Below are 16,357 nucleotides of genomic sequence, written 5' to 3'. Positions count from 1 at the left end.
ACCCTCCATTATTTCAAATAACATTTGTGTAGATCAATTGTAGAAGTTAGCGCTCTAATATCATGAGTATTAGAAGCTCATGGAGAGGTCGGATCGGGTCCTGCAGTCTTGTAGGCACGTAGTATGACAGTTCTGATCCAAAGGAGATGGTAGTACATGAGACTTCAGTCTGCGTAACTTGATGATAGAGGAAATAATCTGTTGCATTTTTCCCTCCTGTTTGGTTGGTGGAGATAAATTTACAGTGCTCTTGCTGGCCATCGTGATAGAATCATCGTATCATGGAGTCCAAGTATGTCATCCAGGCGTGTTCATAAACCTCACTTGTGAGGTGTTGGAACACTATATTCAGATCCCCAAGTTGGGCGTGAAACTTCCGTTTTAATCCTCCAATCAGAAAGCTTAAGTAGGTTTACTAACCATCTAGTTGTGTTAGTAGCTTGATGATGAAATTCAGCTGTAGTCTGAGACACTGTGGATTTAGATCCACTTGTATCCCGTCGTCTAGGTAAATTCGCTGCGAAGTCCTTGACAATGTAGGTGCACAACCAGGTGTGTCTGTCCTCGTTGAACTTTATGTAAAATCGCCTGACTGCCGTGCCCTCGTCCTAACTTGACAGGGGAGGTCTCTAACCTGAAGAAAGCAGCCCAATCATGAAGGTTCAGATTAACTGGACTGTAAGGAGGTTTGCTCGTTCACTGATATATAGTTGTCACTTGTAGCGTAAGTCTTGAACTGTGAACTAAGATCGACCTCTCGTGGGTGGATTTGTCCATCATGGTCCAATCAGAACAAGGCATTTTGATTCTGTAGAATACCAGCTGTGATGTCACGGTGTAGCAGGAAAAACCTTGTATAAAATCTTGCGTCGTTGATATTAGCATAATCGTCGGTCTTCACCGTAGCTTCGAAGTTACCCGGTGACCACGTGTTTGAGGGTTAATGGTAAGCGAAACCTCGGTATGAAATACCTCAGCTCTGTAATATTAATGCTGGGTAGGTTATTTTCCTGGCTGTCGTGAAAGTAACTTCAGTTTTGAATATAATTCCGACTTCCTTATATAAAGGTACAATAAACTTGCAAGTTGTCAGCTTGTAGACTGTATACATGAATGTATCGTCATAATTGTAGAATTAAAGCTGAACTTGTACATATTTCTTCTCAGAAACGTTGACGATTATGAGTTATACTCGCTGTAACAAGGCTGCTGTTCAATTTCGATATTGAATTGTCTGCAGATCTGCGTAATGGTCACGCATGTAGATAATCGTATCGTAGTCCGGGATTGCATATTCTAGCAATCTATACGGAAAAGTTGATTCCTGTGAAGATCTATGAAACGTCGTTGACTAATTAATACAGCGACGTTCTGTGTTGTAAATATAGCCTGTGCAATTGTCTTCGCGTAGGCTTATAGACGGCATATGGCATACAGTTGATAGACAACTTATGCGATGTCTTGAACGGACTGACGAGTAGCTATATATGACGAGTGGCTAGTATATGGAGACCTTGGAGGAGACTTCCTCGGTGAACGCCGGAGACTTCGCGAAGCTCTCGAAGTATCCCTTCTAGATCTTCTGGGTGAAGTAGACTTGGAGCCACTTAGCCTTTGCGACCTTCGCGAAGGTATCGAGTCAGAGCCCGATCAGTATATATATATGAGCGCTTGCTTCGCGAACGACCTCTGTGTTCAACAGGATGTGGGGTCGGCGAAGCGCTACTCCTCCGCGACGTCCCTTGTAACTGGTGAGGCTCTAGCTCCTTCGCGGAGGCGGCCTGGGACTTCCTTAGCGAAGTGTCTAGAGTCCGATCAATATATGAGCGTTAGCTTCATACAGGGTGTGGTTCTTGTTGGTTCTGCATAAGTAGAGCCGAGTAGATCATCCTATCATCTTCAGAAGTCGTGTCACGAAATCTGGCGATAAGAATCTCATTGATCGTTCTAGATCTATTAAGGCCAAAGAACATACGCCCTTGGCGTTTGAACTTTCATGGCTTTATGGTAGGCTGTGTCCACATTCTGTGGCACCGCAGCAATCGGGTCGATCGGAGGTAAGGTGATGGCGTCTGCATCGTCTTCCTTCATCAGGTATGTCTGCGCCGAGTTGCCACTCTTGGAAGGTGAAGAGAGATCTAGGTTGTTTACCATCCAATATCGTATCTCAGCGTCTGAGAAAATGATGCCTCCATCATCTTCTATGCCAGCATCGCTGATGAGAGGTTGAAGCTCTTCTGATGGTGGACTGTGTGTTTCTATCTCTATGTCGGGTGATGCTCGGGGAGACCTGACTGTAGACTTGTGTGCAGACTTGTGTGGTGACCTGTGAGGCGATCGACGTGGTGATGTACAAGGAGATCGGCACGGTGAACGGCGAGGAGATCGTCTTGGTGATCTGCGTCTATGGGTTGACCTTCTCGGAGACCTGTGAGGAGAATGTTGATAGCTTCACGAAGCTCTTGTGTAGTCCCTCGAAGTCCTTCTGGACGATGACGATCTGTGGTCAGGTGTCCTTCGCGAAGGCCTTCGCGAAGCTTCCTCTGCGTCCGGTCCTGGGGAACGGCGACTTGACCTTCGCGAAGGCTTCCGTGAGGTCTGGTGGTCTGAGTCCGCATCTAAGGATGAAGCCGAGGAAGGTGATGATCTATCCCGCCTTCGCGAAGGCCTTCACGAAGGCTGTACATCTGGGTCCTTCGTCGAGGTGGTCTGCGACTTCCTTCGCGAAGGTGGCTTCATCGTGGCTGCTACGCTGACGGGGGGTGCCTCTGGGGTGTCGTCTGCGTTGGAACCTTCGCGAAGGCTCAGGCCCTGGGCTGGCTGCTTCTCCAGTCTGTAGTGGCCCTCCATCATGATCATGATTTGCCACAACAGTTCATCTGGGATGGTCTGCGACGAAGTAGTCGGTGCCCTCTCTGCGATGTTAGCGGCGGGGCCCTCAGGGAAGTCGTCTGACATCAGTGTAGAGACATCAGGCTGCATGGCGATCTCTGCTGATGTCACTGTAGCTGTCACCGGTCGCTTCTTGTGGCGCACGTCGGGGATGATGATCGGCTGATCATCGTAGAGGCCCAGTTCAGCGGCTGGAACAATCTCGGTTGAGAAAGTCCTAGTAGACTTCGTTGATTTGCCCTCAGAGGTCGACGCTGCCCTGGGGGTGCGAAGTCTGTGTTGAGTGTTGGTAGCGACGGGACCCTCAAGAAGATCATCGAATATCAGCGTTGGTACATCAGGCTGCATGTTGACCTGCGCTGACATCACTGTTGCCGACATCGGTCATTCTTTTGATGTACATCAGGTAAGATGATCGGCTGATCATCATACAGGCCCAAATCTGCGACGGGAACAATCTCGGTTGAGAAAGTTCTAGTAGACTTCGTTGATTCCCCCTCAGAGGTCGACGCTGCCCTGGGGGTGCGAAGTCTGCGTTGAGATGCAGTAGAAGCCCTCTAGTCTTCGGCTGCGACGATGGGATGTCTGGGGAAGCAGGACGCTTCTTGGAGGCGGCGGACTACGTCCCATGCCTCTTCACCACTCTAGCGGAACACCAGACAGGAGGGGGGTCGACCAACAGCAGTAGACTGGCGAGGGGTTCAGGTGTATCAGTCATGGCTAGACTCTGCATACGCGACCTATCTGCTGCGCATAACGTGAATAAAATGAACATGGCGCAGTACAGCTAGGGCATATTAAATGCGGATCAGCAGCAGAATAAAAAACGTAATGTGCAACAGTACAGAATTTTCATCAACGTAATCCACTGAACAAACACGGCGTCCCGTGAATAAACAGTAGAAACACGACTAAATATCAATATATAATTGTTGAAGGATACTAGCTAAACCTCTATAGATGTCTATACGAGGTAACTAACTAAATATAATCAAAGGATATAGTGTGTCGGGAGACACAGGCGCTCTCACGTCCAGCTCACTGGGCGAAGAAGGAGAGAGTGAGGCACATTGGTGGAGGTGGCGCCCTCGTTCCAGCGCTTATGGAAGGGAGGTAACTCGTGGTGAGTACTAATTAGTGATTTTACATTGAAGGGAGCTTCAATTAGGGAGATACAAGTGTTCCACTATGTTCGCAAGAAGAAGAAGACAAGCAAAAAGAGCATGAGTCAGGATAAGGGAAAATAATCAATATTGTTTGTGTATATGGAGGTATATACATAAAACCTTTCTTCATCACTTGATATATACACTTCAAGGTGAGTTAATCAATATTGTTTGTGTATATAGAGGTATATACATAACACCTTTCTTCATCACTTGATAAATACACTACAAGGTGAGTTAATCAATATTGTTAGTGCATATGGAGGTATATACATACACCTTTCTTCATCACTTGATAAATACACTACAAGGTAAGTTAATCAATATTGTTTGTGTATATGGAGGTATATACATACACCTTTCTTCATCACTTGATAAATACACTACAAGGTGAGTTAATCAATATTGTTTGTGTATATAGAGGTATATACATAACACCTTTCTTCATCACTTGATAAATACACTACAAGGTGAGTTAATCAATATTGTTTGTGTATATAGAGGTATATACATAACACCTTTCTTCATCACTTGATAAGTACACTACAAGGTGAGTTAATCAATATTGTTTGTGTATATGGAGGTATATACATAACACCTTTCTTCATCACTTGATAAATACACTACAAGGTGAGTTAATCAATATTGTTTGTGTATATAGGTATATACATAACACCTTTCTTCATCACTTGATAAATACACTACAAGGTGAGTTAATCAATATTGTTTGTGTATATAGAGGTATATACATAACACCTTTCTTCATCACTTGATAAATACACTACAAGGTGAGTTAATCAATATTGTTTGTGTATATGGAGGTATATACATAACACCTTTCTTCATCACTTGATAAATACACTACAAGTGACTTGTGTGTTGGAATGACTGAATGTGACAGAAAGAATAGCGTACATGTGAATGTATGGTTGAACGTGGTACTAGCCTGGATTGTTTTTGTGTTGCTATATTACTTCATTGATTTGTCGATATAGCAACATTAATGTTGTGTTTTGTTTATGCAGATGTTCGATACACTTGACCTGGCAGCCTCAGCTAACACTGTGGATATTTGCAACCCCGTGCCATGCACAGGGTAGCAATTACTTTGTAAACATGTTCATATCATAATGTATATCAAATCTACTGAACTGGACACACTTGTTGCATCACGACTCGATTCACAATGTCTACTTACATGCATGTATAGTCAGGTAAGAACTTATCAACCCTTGAAGTTATTGACATAATCTAATGCTTTGTAATAATGTTGGTACTGAATGGCCTTGTACATATTGTATTTGTTTCAGATATGGTAACAGGTAGGCGGTAACCTGGACTGTTTGTTGCCATTCACACACTAAGCTGATTATAAATACAGAACTAAACACAAGGACCAATCAAGATGTTTGTATAGCATATCAAATATACTGCAGGGATTCAAGATATATATATATGTTTATAAGTAGCAATTTTTAGTAATATTACACAATTGTCTTCAGCATCTCGACTTACTTGATATTGACAGCTTGCGTGGGGATTTTGTGGATCTTCCCTGAAACATCACGAAACTTGCTGTTTTTCTTTGGAATCTGTAATCATAAACAAAGGTTTAAATCAATAACAGGACAAGTAGAGACTATTACACGTTAAAATACTACTAGATTCTGTACTTTACGAGAAAATGTATCCTAAATATACCAGATGCATTTGACCACTTTCTAAATGACATTGTGTAATCACAGCTTCTTGCCATAGGAGCCATGCCAATTTAAACTTGTCCGAGGGGTACAAAGTATGTGATCATTGTTGTAAGACTGCGAGTTGTCAGACTTCAGTTGCTGGGTAGGTTAGATTCCACACTTTGTATGCTGGCAATTAGGTGCCTACCTCTGAAGCAGTGAGTTTGAATCCTCAAGTGGATTTGTGTGAGAGGAAACTGAAGCAGGGTTCGAAATACCCCATATATTAGTGTGCCATGGCACGGTAATTATTGAAATGGCACAGCTAAAAAATGTTCTCGGTGCCCTTTTGACACGCCTGATTTTTCAGAGACATAACTCACATTTGGTCATTTAATCCCCAAAACAATTATTTTTTCCAAATTAAATAATACCATACATATTTGAATGCTCATAAACCCATTTCTTTATTTAACAATAAATTTCAAATGATCATCATCATTGTCATTTATTCTAAAAACATGTGGGCATACTCAATTTCTGAAAGGCACACCTAAAATATTTGTCTGGTGCCCTAAGGCACACTTAGAAAATAAAGTATTTCTATCCCTGTGAAGTATCCCATAGACGTTGATGGGGTTCAGACATATCAAGGATGATAATTAGCATTATCTGGGATTCAGATTTACATTTGGTAGATTGTGGCATGTCCGACTGATGAAGCTGACGACAGCACATTTTAGACCACTAGCCAACACGTGCCCCCATGTAGCACATACAGTGAAACCTGTGTAAACCGGCACCCCTGGTGACGGGACTGAAATAAAATGCCGGTTTAGACAGGGTGCAGGATTAGACAGTGGTGATCATTTTCCATCATGGCTGCCATTTACACTCATCATCATGACACACTAAGTGACTGACGAGTCAATAAAACCAATGCCTATTTATTTACTCTCTGACACATGTCACTCACTTGAAAATAGATAATGCAATCCCCCAGTGTTTATAAAGCATAACCGCAGTAATTCTATGAGTGTTTGATTCACCGCGCAATCACTACTTCCTGATTATCTAGCGTGCCAAGAGGATTAATTAGTGTATTGGATTATGGGTCCTTGTGGACTGTTCATACCCATGCCGGTTTAGACAGTGTTAATTACAGTTAAAATTGCTTGTTGGGACGGGGAAGTCGTGCCGGAATACAGAATAGACAGGTGCCAGATTAGACGATGTTGTAATGATCATAATATCATTGTATAAAGGCGGGACCAAAATTTTATGCCAGTTTTGACAGTGTGCCGGATTAGACAGGTGCCAGTGTTGGCAGGTTTTACTGTATATACTGCTGTGTTTGACGCAGCCTCCTGGGGTCTTAAAATGGACATTGAAGCCAACCACTCCTTGACTAATCAATGAAACTTCTTCTGATCACCGATCTTCTACTAACAACTGAACCCTCTACTGGCCACTGAATCCTCTACTGGCCACTGAATCCTCTACTAATCACTGAATCCTCTTCTACTGAACCCTCTACTGACCACTGAATCCTCTACTAATCACTGAATCCTCTATTCATCACTGAATCTTTTACTAACCATTGAAGCTTCTACTCTAATTACTGAAGCCTCTCCTAGTCTCATCACTGAATGCCCTACTGAACCCTCTACTGACCACTGAATCCTCTAAGTACGAATCACTGAATGCCCTTCTACTGAACCCTCTACTGACCACTGAATCCTCTACTGACCACTGAATCTTCTACTGACCACTGAATCCTCTAAGTACTAATCACTGAATACTCTGTTAATCACTGCTTGATAATAACGAAATACATCATCTGAAATAAATAAATGCAAATCAAGACGAACTGTACATAGTGTCTGACAAGCCGCCATGAACATTCTCTTTCTTTATATTGAACATTCTAAACCCAGGTGGTTCTGCTGTCATGGAAACCCGTTGTTTGGTGATGGCACTGCAAACTATTGGCTACTTAAAACTGTTTACATTCAAAATAGAAAGAGACCGCTGCCGGAAATTACCAGTGTTCCTGTCATTTAGCTATATTTATAGACATGCAGCAGGGAACGTTTTCAATATCAAGACTAGGTATTTTCCAGTTTGCAAGTGTAAATGAGTATTTGTTTAATAGGCAAGAATAATTATAGCAGAATAACAATAAGAAGAAGACAATGCATCAACATTACACATAATCATTATTATTCAAAATATTGGCAACCAGTATTTTTTAAACATATGTTAAATTTGGGATTACACTTTCTTCGTAAAGTAGATTCTAGTACTTGTGTTGGGCTGAGTCCCATCAGGCTACAGACGCGTCTGACATTGTGTGCTGACGATTAGTTGCCTGACTCTGAGGGTGTGGGTTCAAATCCCGGATGGGACTTAACCCAACACAAGTACTAGAATCTGTACTTTACTGAAAGTGTAATCCCAAATATAAACTATGCTACATTTGACCACTTTCTAAATTGCATTGTGTACTGAGTATTTTTGAGCAAACAACTCATATTTTCCTGGCAATGTTTCCTTTCATGCCCAACAGAATCTGTTACAGTAGAAAATCCCGTCTAGGTTTAAATATTAGCATTAATTAGCTATTATGACAGCATGCTTCCAAGCCCATTTTCTCACTAATCAGTATTACGGTCTGCAGATGTTGTTTACTTTATCAAGGAGCCCCAAATTATACATGTACAAACGTTTTGGTAGCTACATGGCTGAATAAAGCTCCTGCAACATCAAATTATAAATCACTAACATTATTACATGAACTTCTTCATTTGTCTGAGTTTCATGTTGCTTTCTGATACTGTATATTATGTATATATGCAAAACTGACAGTACAAAAACTATACATTGATTCAAGAGAACTGTCATCCAATATTTGAAAAACAAATGATAGTGCTGCATGTGGAGCAGTTCCAGAAATAAAATCAAGAAAACCATCAAAAACATACAAAGCCTTCACACACAAAAAATAGTGAAATGTAAACAATTTCACGACTTGGTAATGGCTTAGGAAACCAACATGACAACTGCTCACAGTTTTGAAACAGATTAATTAAAGAACAGAAGCTTGTGGGGGTCTTGGTTGCTAGGTAAAAGAAGCCATGTTGAAACATTAGCCTTGATTAAAGGAGACTGTATAGATTTTCTGCATGAAGCACAGGTATAAATCTACTGTCATGATACTCTCAAGGACACACAGAGAATTAATGTACCTCTTTGCGTACTGCTTACCGGAGACATAATCATTGGTTGCACTGGGGCTTGGATGATAGGCTGGCTATAACCATAGATGACAGAGATTGATAATTGTTCACTAAATATCAATAGAATATTGTTACATATAGGAATAGTAAGTTCATAAAAATGCAAAAAAACGCTATAAAGGAAGGAATAGTACGTTAATAAAAATGCAAAAAACGCTATAAAGGAAATCAACATATTTCTCATCACTGGTGGTGGAGACAAACCAGTATTTATCCTTTGATTACTAACAAAGCAATGTCCTGAATATAACTTAGATGCAGCCCATGAGTAAAGATGTAACTATGTTTATTGTGTGTGTAAATTAAAACTTTATGTAATCACAACAGTTTTTTCTAAAATTGTCAGCGACACAATTTTCACATTGATAATCACTAGCACTCCAATCATCTGTCTCTTTAGCCAGCCATATTGGACAAAGAGGTAAAGAAATCCATCAAACAATTATAACTAACAGTCAAACATCATGAACTCAAAGTCCTTAGGATACATTTAGCAATCCATACTGTCTGAAGGATCTAGAGTGCAGACCCCAAACTACAACACAGAAAGAGATTCTGCAAAAGTCATATAATCAAATTGTCATACTAGAGTTGGATGCCTGTTTAAAGGTGACTTCCTGGCCTGAACAAGCAGTAACCATTACCTCTTTACTTGCAGTGAGATGTCAACATTTTAAAAAAACACTGGCTGATGCAAGTTTCAAATGAAACATCCATGCATCCAAAACTCAGAAATACTCGCTCATTACTAATCTGCAAACAAAGTCATTTATCACCTAAGCATGCTCAGTGGAAGGGTATGGGACATGTATTTCTTAAAAGAATGGTCAAATATGTAATCTGAATGTCCTCCTATTTACAGTACTCCTACAATATTTAATTCTTATATGTCAATGAGTCTTGGAATTGTTGACAGCAGTTAATATGAAATATTACATGATTCTGACATTTATCATTTATTGAACATTTTACTGCTGGATGCAGGCAACTGTTCAAGAACGGTGAACTAAAAAAAGAATAATTTGTGATCTGCAGTGACGCGTTGAGAAGTGTTTGCTTTTGCTACATCAATGATTTGTGTAGCCGTGGTGATCTGATTTTAATGAGATTGTATTAATCCCCAGAGTACACCAGTCATCTTGTAATGCAGCCCTGATTAACAAATAACAGGATTAATGAACCATGAGTGAGGAATGATGTTCCTTTCCATAAGCATGATAAGGTTGGTTTCCAAATCCACAGTCCATAACTAGCCGCTGACTAACTAACTGTTAACTCTAAACATTCCCAGGAATATTAATGGTACCTTTTTCTGATAACAATATGAGACAGACAAAAAGAAAAATCACGAAGTATCATTACGAACTCATCCTGCCAAATACGTCAATAAAAATGCTACGATTAATGAGCCCGCCTGCTGTGGCAGCTTCTAAAAAAAGTGAAATTACCCGCAAAGTGTGACAAACTGCTGCCAGCACGGGGAAGTATGGCTACATGACTATTCAATAACCCTGATTGATTTTCAATCCATGATTCTGTGACTGAGCAATCGGAACAAAGACGTTTATATTGATAGTGAAGCAAATCGAAGCATTACAGGAAAGGAGGAACGCTGTGAGGGGAGTGAGCAAGGAACGGCCATCTTGGTATTTGTGAGGCAATACACATTCATACAAGGCAGAAAAAAAGTCAGCACCTTTGGCCAATAATGTGTTACGGCTCGTTTGAGGTCATGTTTATTTAAGTTGAACATGTCTTCAGGTCTAGTAAGATCAACCAACAGGGTTCGATTAAAGGAAATGAATCTACTTGCACCTAGTGCAACCTTAGGTATTAACGTAAAAAACGGTTGAACCTTCTACTCAATTTAAAACTATGTAAAATTCTTGAGTTTAGGTATTGATCATGATTTTGAACATCATAATAACAAATTATTCTGGGTCAAATAAAATCATTTTATCTTACGGGTGAGTGAGTTTAGTTTTACGCCTCACTCAGCAATATTCCAGTTATATGGCGGTTGTCTGTAAATAATAGAGTCTGGATCAGACAATCCAGTGATCAACTGCATGAGCATCGATCTACGCAATTGGGATACGATGACATGTGTCAACCAAGTCAGCGAGCCTGACTACTCGATCCCGTTGGTCGCCTCTTATGACAAGCATGGGTTACTGAAGACCGGATCTTCACGGGTATATTTCATGACAAGAGCAATAACAGTCATTCAATCACTGTCTGTGTAATGACTGATCCATGTCAGTTTCTCAACATTCTGTTTTCGAGCTGTGGCCTGCATTCCTTAAACAGCAGAATAGTAACAGGCACTGGATGCCGGTTGGTACAAACATGAGGTTGCATTTTGCAGTTTCAGGCTGCACCAGTGGAAATTCTAAATGTATGAATCAAGCCCGACCTAATAACAGTCCATATCATAACACTTAACTCAACATAAATAGTTTGGGGCATAGCCTGCTATTACAGTGACACAAAAATGGTCAGCTTGTCCTCCGATGTGTTTGGGTCTTGGAGTCAGTGTGTCACTGCTAGTAGCACAACGGAATAAAGGCAGACTTTCACTACTGTCACTGCACCTCTCAACTTCCACACTGGCAATTGAAAGAGTTTCTGAATGACCTATTCGGGTATATTGAACCATATTAAACCATGGGGGATCAAATATATAGATATTATTCAAAACCAACAACCCTTTCACAATGTTCATGAGGTAGGAATGCCATCAATTCATTCATCAATGTAATAAACATACTATCAACATATGCACTTCATAAAGCCTGTCTTCCCTACACACACCTCCACTACATCAAGCGTATTACAGTATATACTCTTATTAACCATAACCATAACATTAAGATTATTCAAAATGATTCCTAACAGGTGCTTCTTGACAGCAATATCTGGAAACATTAATGAAAACTTTCCTCCTTATAACATGTATGTAATTATGAAAGGTTCATTTTCTCTATATGATATGGCATACCTCGATAATAAGACTGCTCTCAGTGTGTAAAAGTATGGATTTGGATATTCTCTTCTTTGATGGGCATTTTAGAAGTTGAGGTGATAAGCCTTTCAACATAGATTCTAATGTCATTGTCAAGCAAGTGATTGAGAACGACATCAGAGTCTATGTCAAAACGTCGACCTTCACAGAATAAAGAAGTTGTATATCCATAAAAATATTATCATCATTCTTGAATAGCCTCAATAAAAGATATAAGATACCACATCTGCAGGATGTAAAGGTGACAAAGGTGGATATTGTTTTACAAAAACACAGACTTTATCAAAGAACCTGAACTGAGTTTAGTTATCAAAACAGGACTATGATAATGGCCCCTTACTTTCATCACTAACTCAGAGGTCTACAGAGGTCTACAGACATCTGAGAGCCTCAAACATAGGTATGGCCCATACAAACCAATTTGGGTGAATATGGGATTCAAACCTACAATCACAGGATTGTGGAACACCTTAGGGATGCTTGCACATACAGTCAAACATCGCTGTGTCGAGGTGGAAAGGACCTTCTAATCTGAGTGCCCTGGGGTTGACAAAACCAAAAATGATAAGTAAATAAGGACCATGTTTTTACCTGACCTCCAAAATGACACAAGGATCATGGCACAAGAAATGGGTACTGATGTCAAACAGCTGTAGGTATAACTATAGCATGTACTTACATCTAAGCCATTGAAAGGTGCCCTTCTCCGAGGTGTAGTTTCTATATCTGTGTATCTGCAATGAGAGAACATCACATCACAAACTGGTCATGTGCATGAAACATAATACACATATGATCCGTGTATTCCATGCTCAAACATATCACGAACATGTATTTCTCTGTCAAGTTAAGACCAATATTTTGTGGTACTGATAAACTTGCTCTGTTTTGTGACAGAAACAAAAGGTTATAGTCAACACACACATACCTCCTCGCTTGTATATTTGCTGTGACTTACATGGAGAGGGTAGTTTCAGGAAACTAAACAATCAACCCTGGACACTAATCCTGTTACGATTCACTCACTTATTCGGTTAATTGAACTGTATCCCTTGATGGATTCAATTAATTAATCGTGGTCACTTGAATGAAATATTTATGATTATGTTTATTAAAGTCAGATAGGCAAAATGGAATATATCCATGCCATGAAGTAGCATCACCTGTGTTATTTTGAAGTGGGCCCCTAACAGCACTGTCAGTAGGCTATAAGCGACATAGTTCGTGATGTATTGCTTCTTTCATTTTATAGAAAATATCATTGAAATGTTTCAGCTTAAGCAATAACATGACAAGTTTGTAGTTTAATGCCTAGCTTTTTATTCATGAATAAATAATCATATTTGTTACTATATATTCATAAAACATATCAAGTTCGCCTCACAGCAAATTCTTTGCAGCCCCACTGGACACTTAATTAGAGTATCTAGCTTGTGAAATCTTGGCTTATGACAAATCTTGGCTTATGACCTAAGAAAATCTATCGGCAAGAAAACAAAATTGTAACTGGTTTCAAAAATTATTTCATTTATCTCATGCTTAGGCTCCTAACTATTATAGCTGTCAGTGTAATATTTTGACAATAAAGCTACAGGTTGGTCACCTCAGTACGAGCCAGATATGAAAGTTGTGAATCATCCACACAGGTAGTAATAGACGTGTATGACTACAATCAGTGCAATGACTGAAACTGCTGAGAGTCAAGCTGGCAAACACTTTCTGGCACCAGCCAATTTCATGCACCATTTATATCACATCCTATTGTCATTCTTCACAAGGAGACATCCACAGAAGGCTTGTTGATTCAGTAGAGTGGCTCAACCAGAGCCAGATTGTATGTTTGTGTTGGACTCCGTATGACAGCATGACATCATGACATAGCAGAAAGCGTCTGTCCTGACCCTAATGTTGTACAGTTAACAGTTCTATCCAACAGCAGGTGGTTGAAGTGTAGGTGATGTCAGATCAAGCAAGATGAAACGTTATGCCTGTATATTTGGGTATCCAAGAGGAAATTTATACATGCGTAACATATACTTCCATTAAGCTGGAAACCGCTTCCACTAAGGTGGCTGACTTTGTGTGCTGACGATTAGGTGGCTGACTCTGAGAGCGTGGGTTCGAATCCTGAATGGGACACAACCCAACAAAAGTACTAGATTCTGTACTGAGAAAGTGTGTAATCCCAAATATAACATATGTTACATTTGACCACTTTCTAAATGGCATTGTGTATTCAATTTTTACATTAACTGTCAGTCATGTCAATGGGGTGTATGCAATATCAAACAGATAGGTGAACAGCAGTGCCTAAACCTCTCTATCTCTCTCCCTACCCCCTGCATGTGTGATGTGTGTTAAAGGGGTAGATGGGGTGGGGTGTTAGAGATATGAGTAAGATGTGAGAAAAATAACCTTTCAGCACATCCTGAAAAGTTACACATTCCATTCCATTTTACAAAACACTCCTTGATAAGCATGACAAATAAAGCCTGTCATTGTTTACACCAAGCATGTGTCTGTAGCAGTTATCATCCTGGATGGAGTCATGTTGACCTGTGAGTCGGCCTGTCCTTGAATGATATTGTCAGGAAGGTCAGCTGATCAAGAAACTTCAGGAAGAATGGGCTCAAGTCTCACTGCTCTCATGTCAAAAACAATTGTCAGCATTCATCATATCAACAAATGAGAAAACCTGGGCAATGTTGAAACTGACCATTAAAGTGAAGGAGCCCTTGTCACGCCCCTAGTGGAAAAGATTAAAGGGACATCTCGACTCAAACTTTACATGAACAAATCTTCCACCCTCTTAATTGTGAACAATGCCCAGTGAATACACGTAAGAAAGATTATTAGTGATATCATTCATCACGCAACAATATGCAGATGATAAGCATGTTTGTAAAAAGCACACTTATATGTAATAGAGAGTGAGTTGGGTTTTACACCACTTTTAGTTTTAGCAATATTCCAGCAATATCACAGTGGGGACACCAGAAATGGGCTTCACACATTGTGCCCATATGGGGAATCAAACCTGAGTCTTTGGTGTGACGAGCAAACACTTTAACCACTAGGCTACCACATCACCCCTAACTGCATGCTTCGTGTTGCAGGTGTCGTCCTTAAACATTATATACCTCATTTGTCACTCTTCATTCCTATCATCCCTTTTCATCCTTGCTTTTTTATTTCATAAATGTGTCGGTATGTAGTTCCTGGCTACTACCATTTCCTGTAAAGTGGCTGATCATTTGATTGATAAAGCTACTATATGTTGACAAGCTTGACTTTCATTCAGATTGGCTGTCACCTTAGGATGATTATCACACTAATGAACTCAGGGAACAGAATCAACTGTAAATACTTAAAACGATCCAAAATACATGTTTACTGGACAGGAGGTTTTAAAACAGGCACTGTGCCTAGAGTGTTATAAAAGATGGACCCATCAGAGTTTCTTCTGTTGTATCTACACTAGGCATCATTACCTTCATTTTCTTTTCAAATTTCAGTGTCATTATTAAAATTTGACTGCTGTAAAAGATTAATAATTAAAATTAAAAGTGAAGAAAACAATATTTGATCTAATATGGCTTATAAAAAAATAGCAATGTTCAATCAAAACCAAAAACACACAGTTCAGTAATTAGCTAAGGTTCATATACATTGAAAGCTATATCCGTTAATTGTGAGCAATCAATTTCTGTTGAAATGCTAATCCTACATGTGTTTGGGATTAGCTGAGCCAGTCAATATGTGAAACAGACTCAACTTGCTCTGTAACAGTTATAAGCCTGCTCCCTCAGACAGCTCAGTATGGAGAATGGCCACATGCCAAATGCCACACAACCTTGACTTAATCTCCTACCACAGACAAAGCAAAACAGGCAAAGACTCCTAACCCTCCTAATATAGAGACATTGCAGGTAGCCAAATATAATGTAGGTTTTTCTTCCTCCCCAAAAGGGTCAGTCAAGCGCAGAGCACTGATCGTAATCCATGCTTGGTAATGAAACCCATACAATACAAAACAACTCTGGGGTATTTAATTTCAACAGTTGCCCTAAAATCTTCCAAATAATCCAACTGAAAATAGTACACCCAATAATCTCTGCTGTAGAATTCACTAGAACAGACAGTTTTGTACATGTTACAACTGTAATTTAAATACTCTATATCTGGAGACAATACAGTCTGTGTCAAATAGTTTTGGGTCCACATGTCTGCTTATACATGTTTCAATTGAGTCTTTGACTTATACCAGTATTTTATATACCTAAACTGTTATTC

General features: G+C 40.0%; 1 protein-coding gene across 5 annotated transcripts in view; it reads right to left on the bottom strand.

Moving 5' to 3' along the window:
• LOC124255940 (doublecortin domain-containing protein 2C-like) overlaps positions 1-16,357 on the bottom strand; it is a 138,388-nt gene that overhangs the window by 37,283 nt on the left and 84,748 nt on the right. For all 5 annotated transcript variants that reach the window (XM_046689891.1, XM_046689888.1, XM_046689893.1 and 2 more), the window contains exons 2-3: positions 12,744-12,798; positions 5,574-5,650 (exon numbers count right to left, since the gene is read on the bottom strand). In XM_046689891.1, coding sequence (XP_046545847.1) covers positions 5,574-5,650; positions 12,744-12,798 — 132 coding nt within the window. The remainder of the gene's footprint in view (positions 1-5,573; positions 5,651-12,743; positions 12,799-16,357) is intronic.

This window comes from Haliotis rubra, unplaced genomic scaffold (assembly GCF_003918875.1).
Source record: "Haliotis rubra isolate DU_JTF1 unplaced genomic scaffold, ASM391887v1 Scf613, whole genome shotgun sequence".
Taxonomy (NCBI): Eukaryota; Metazoa; Mollusca; class Gastropoda; order Lepetellida; family Haliotidae; genus Haliotis; species Haliotis rubra.
This window is presented reverse-complemented; position numbering and strand designations above follow the sequence as displayed.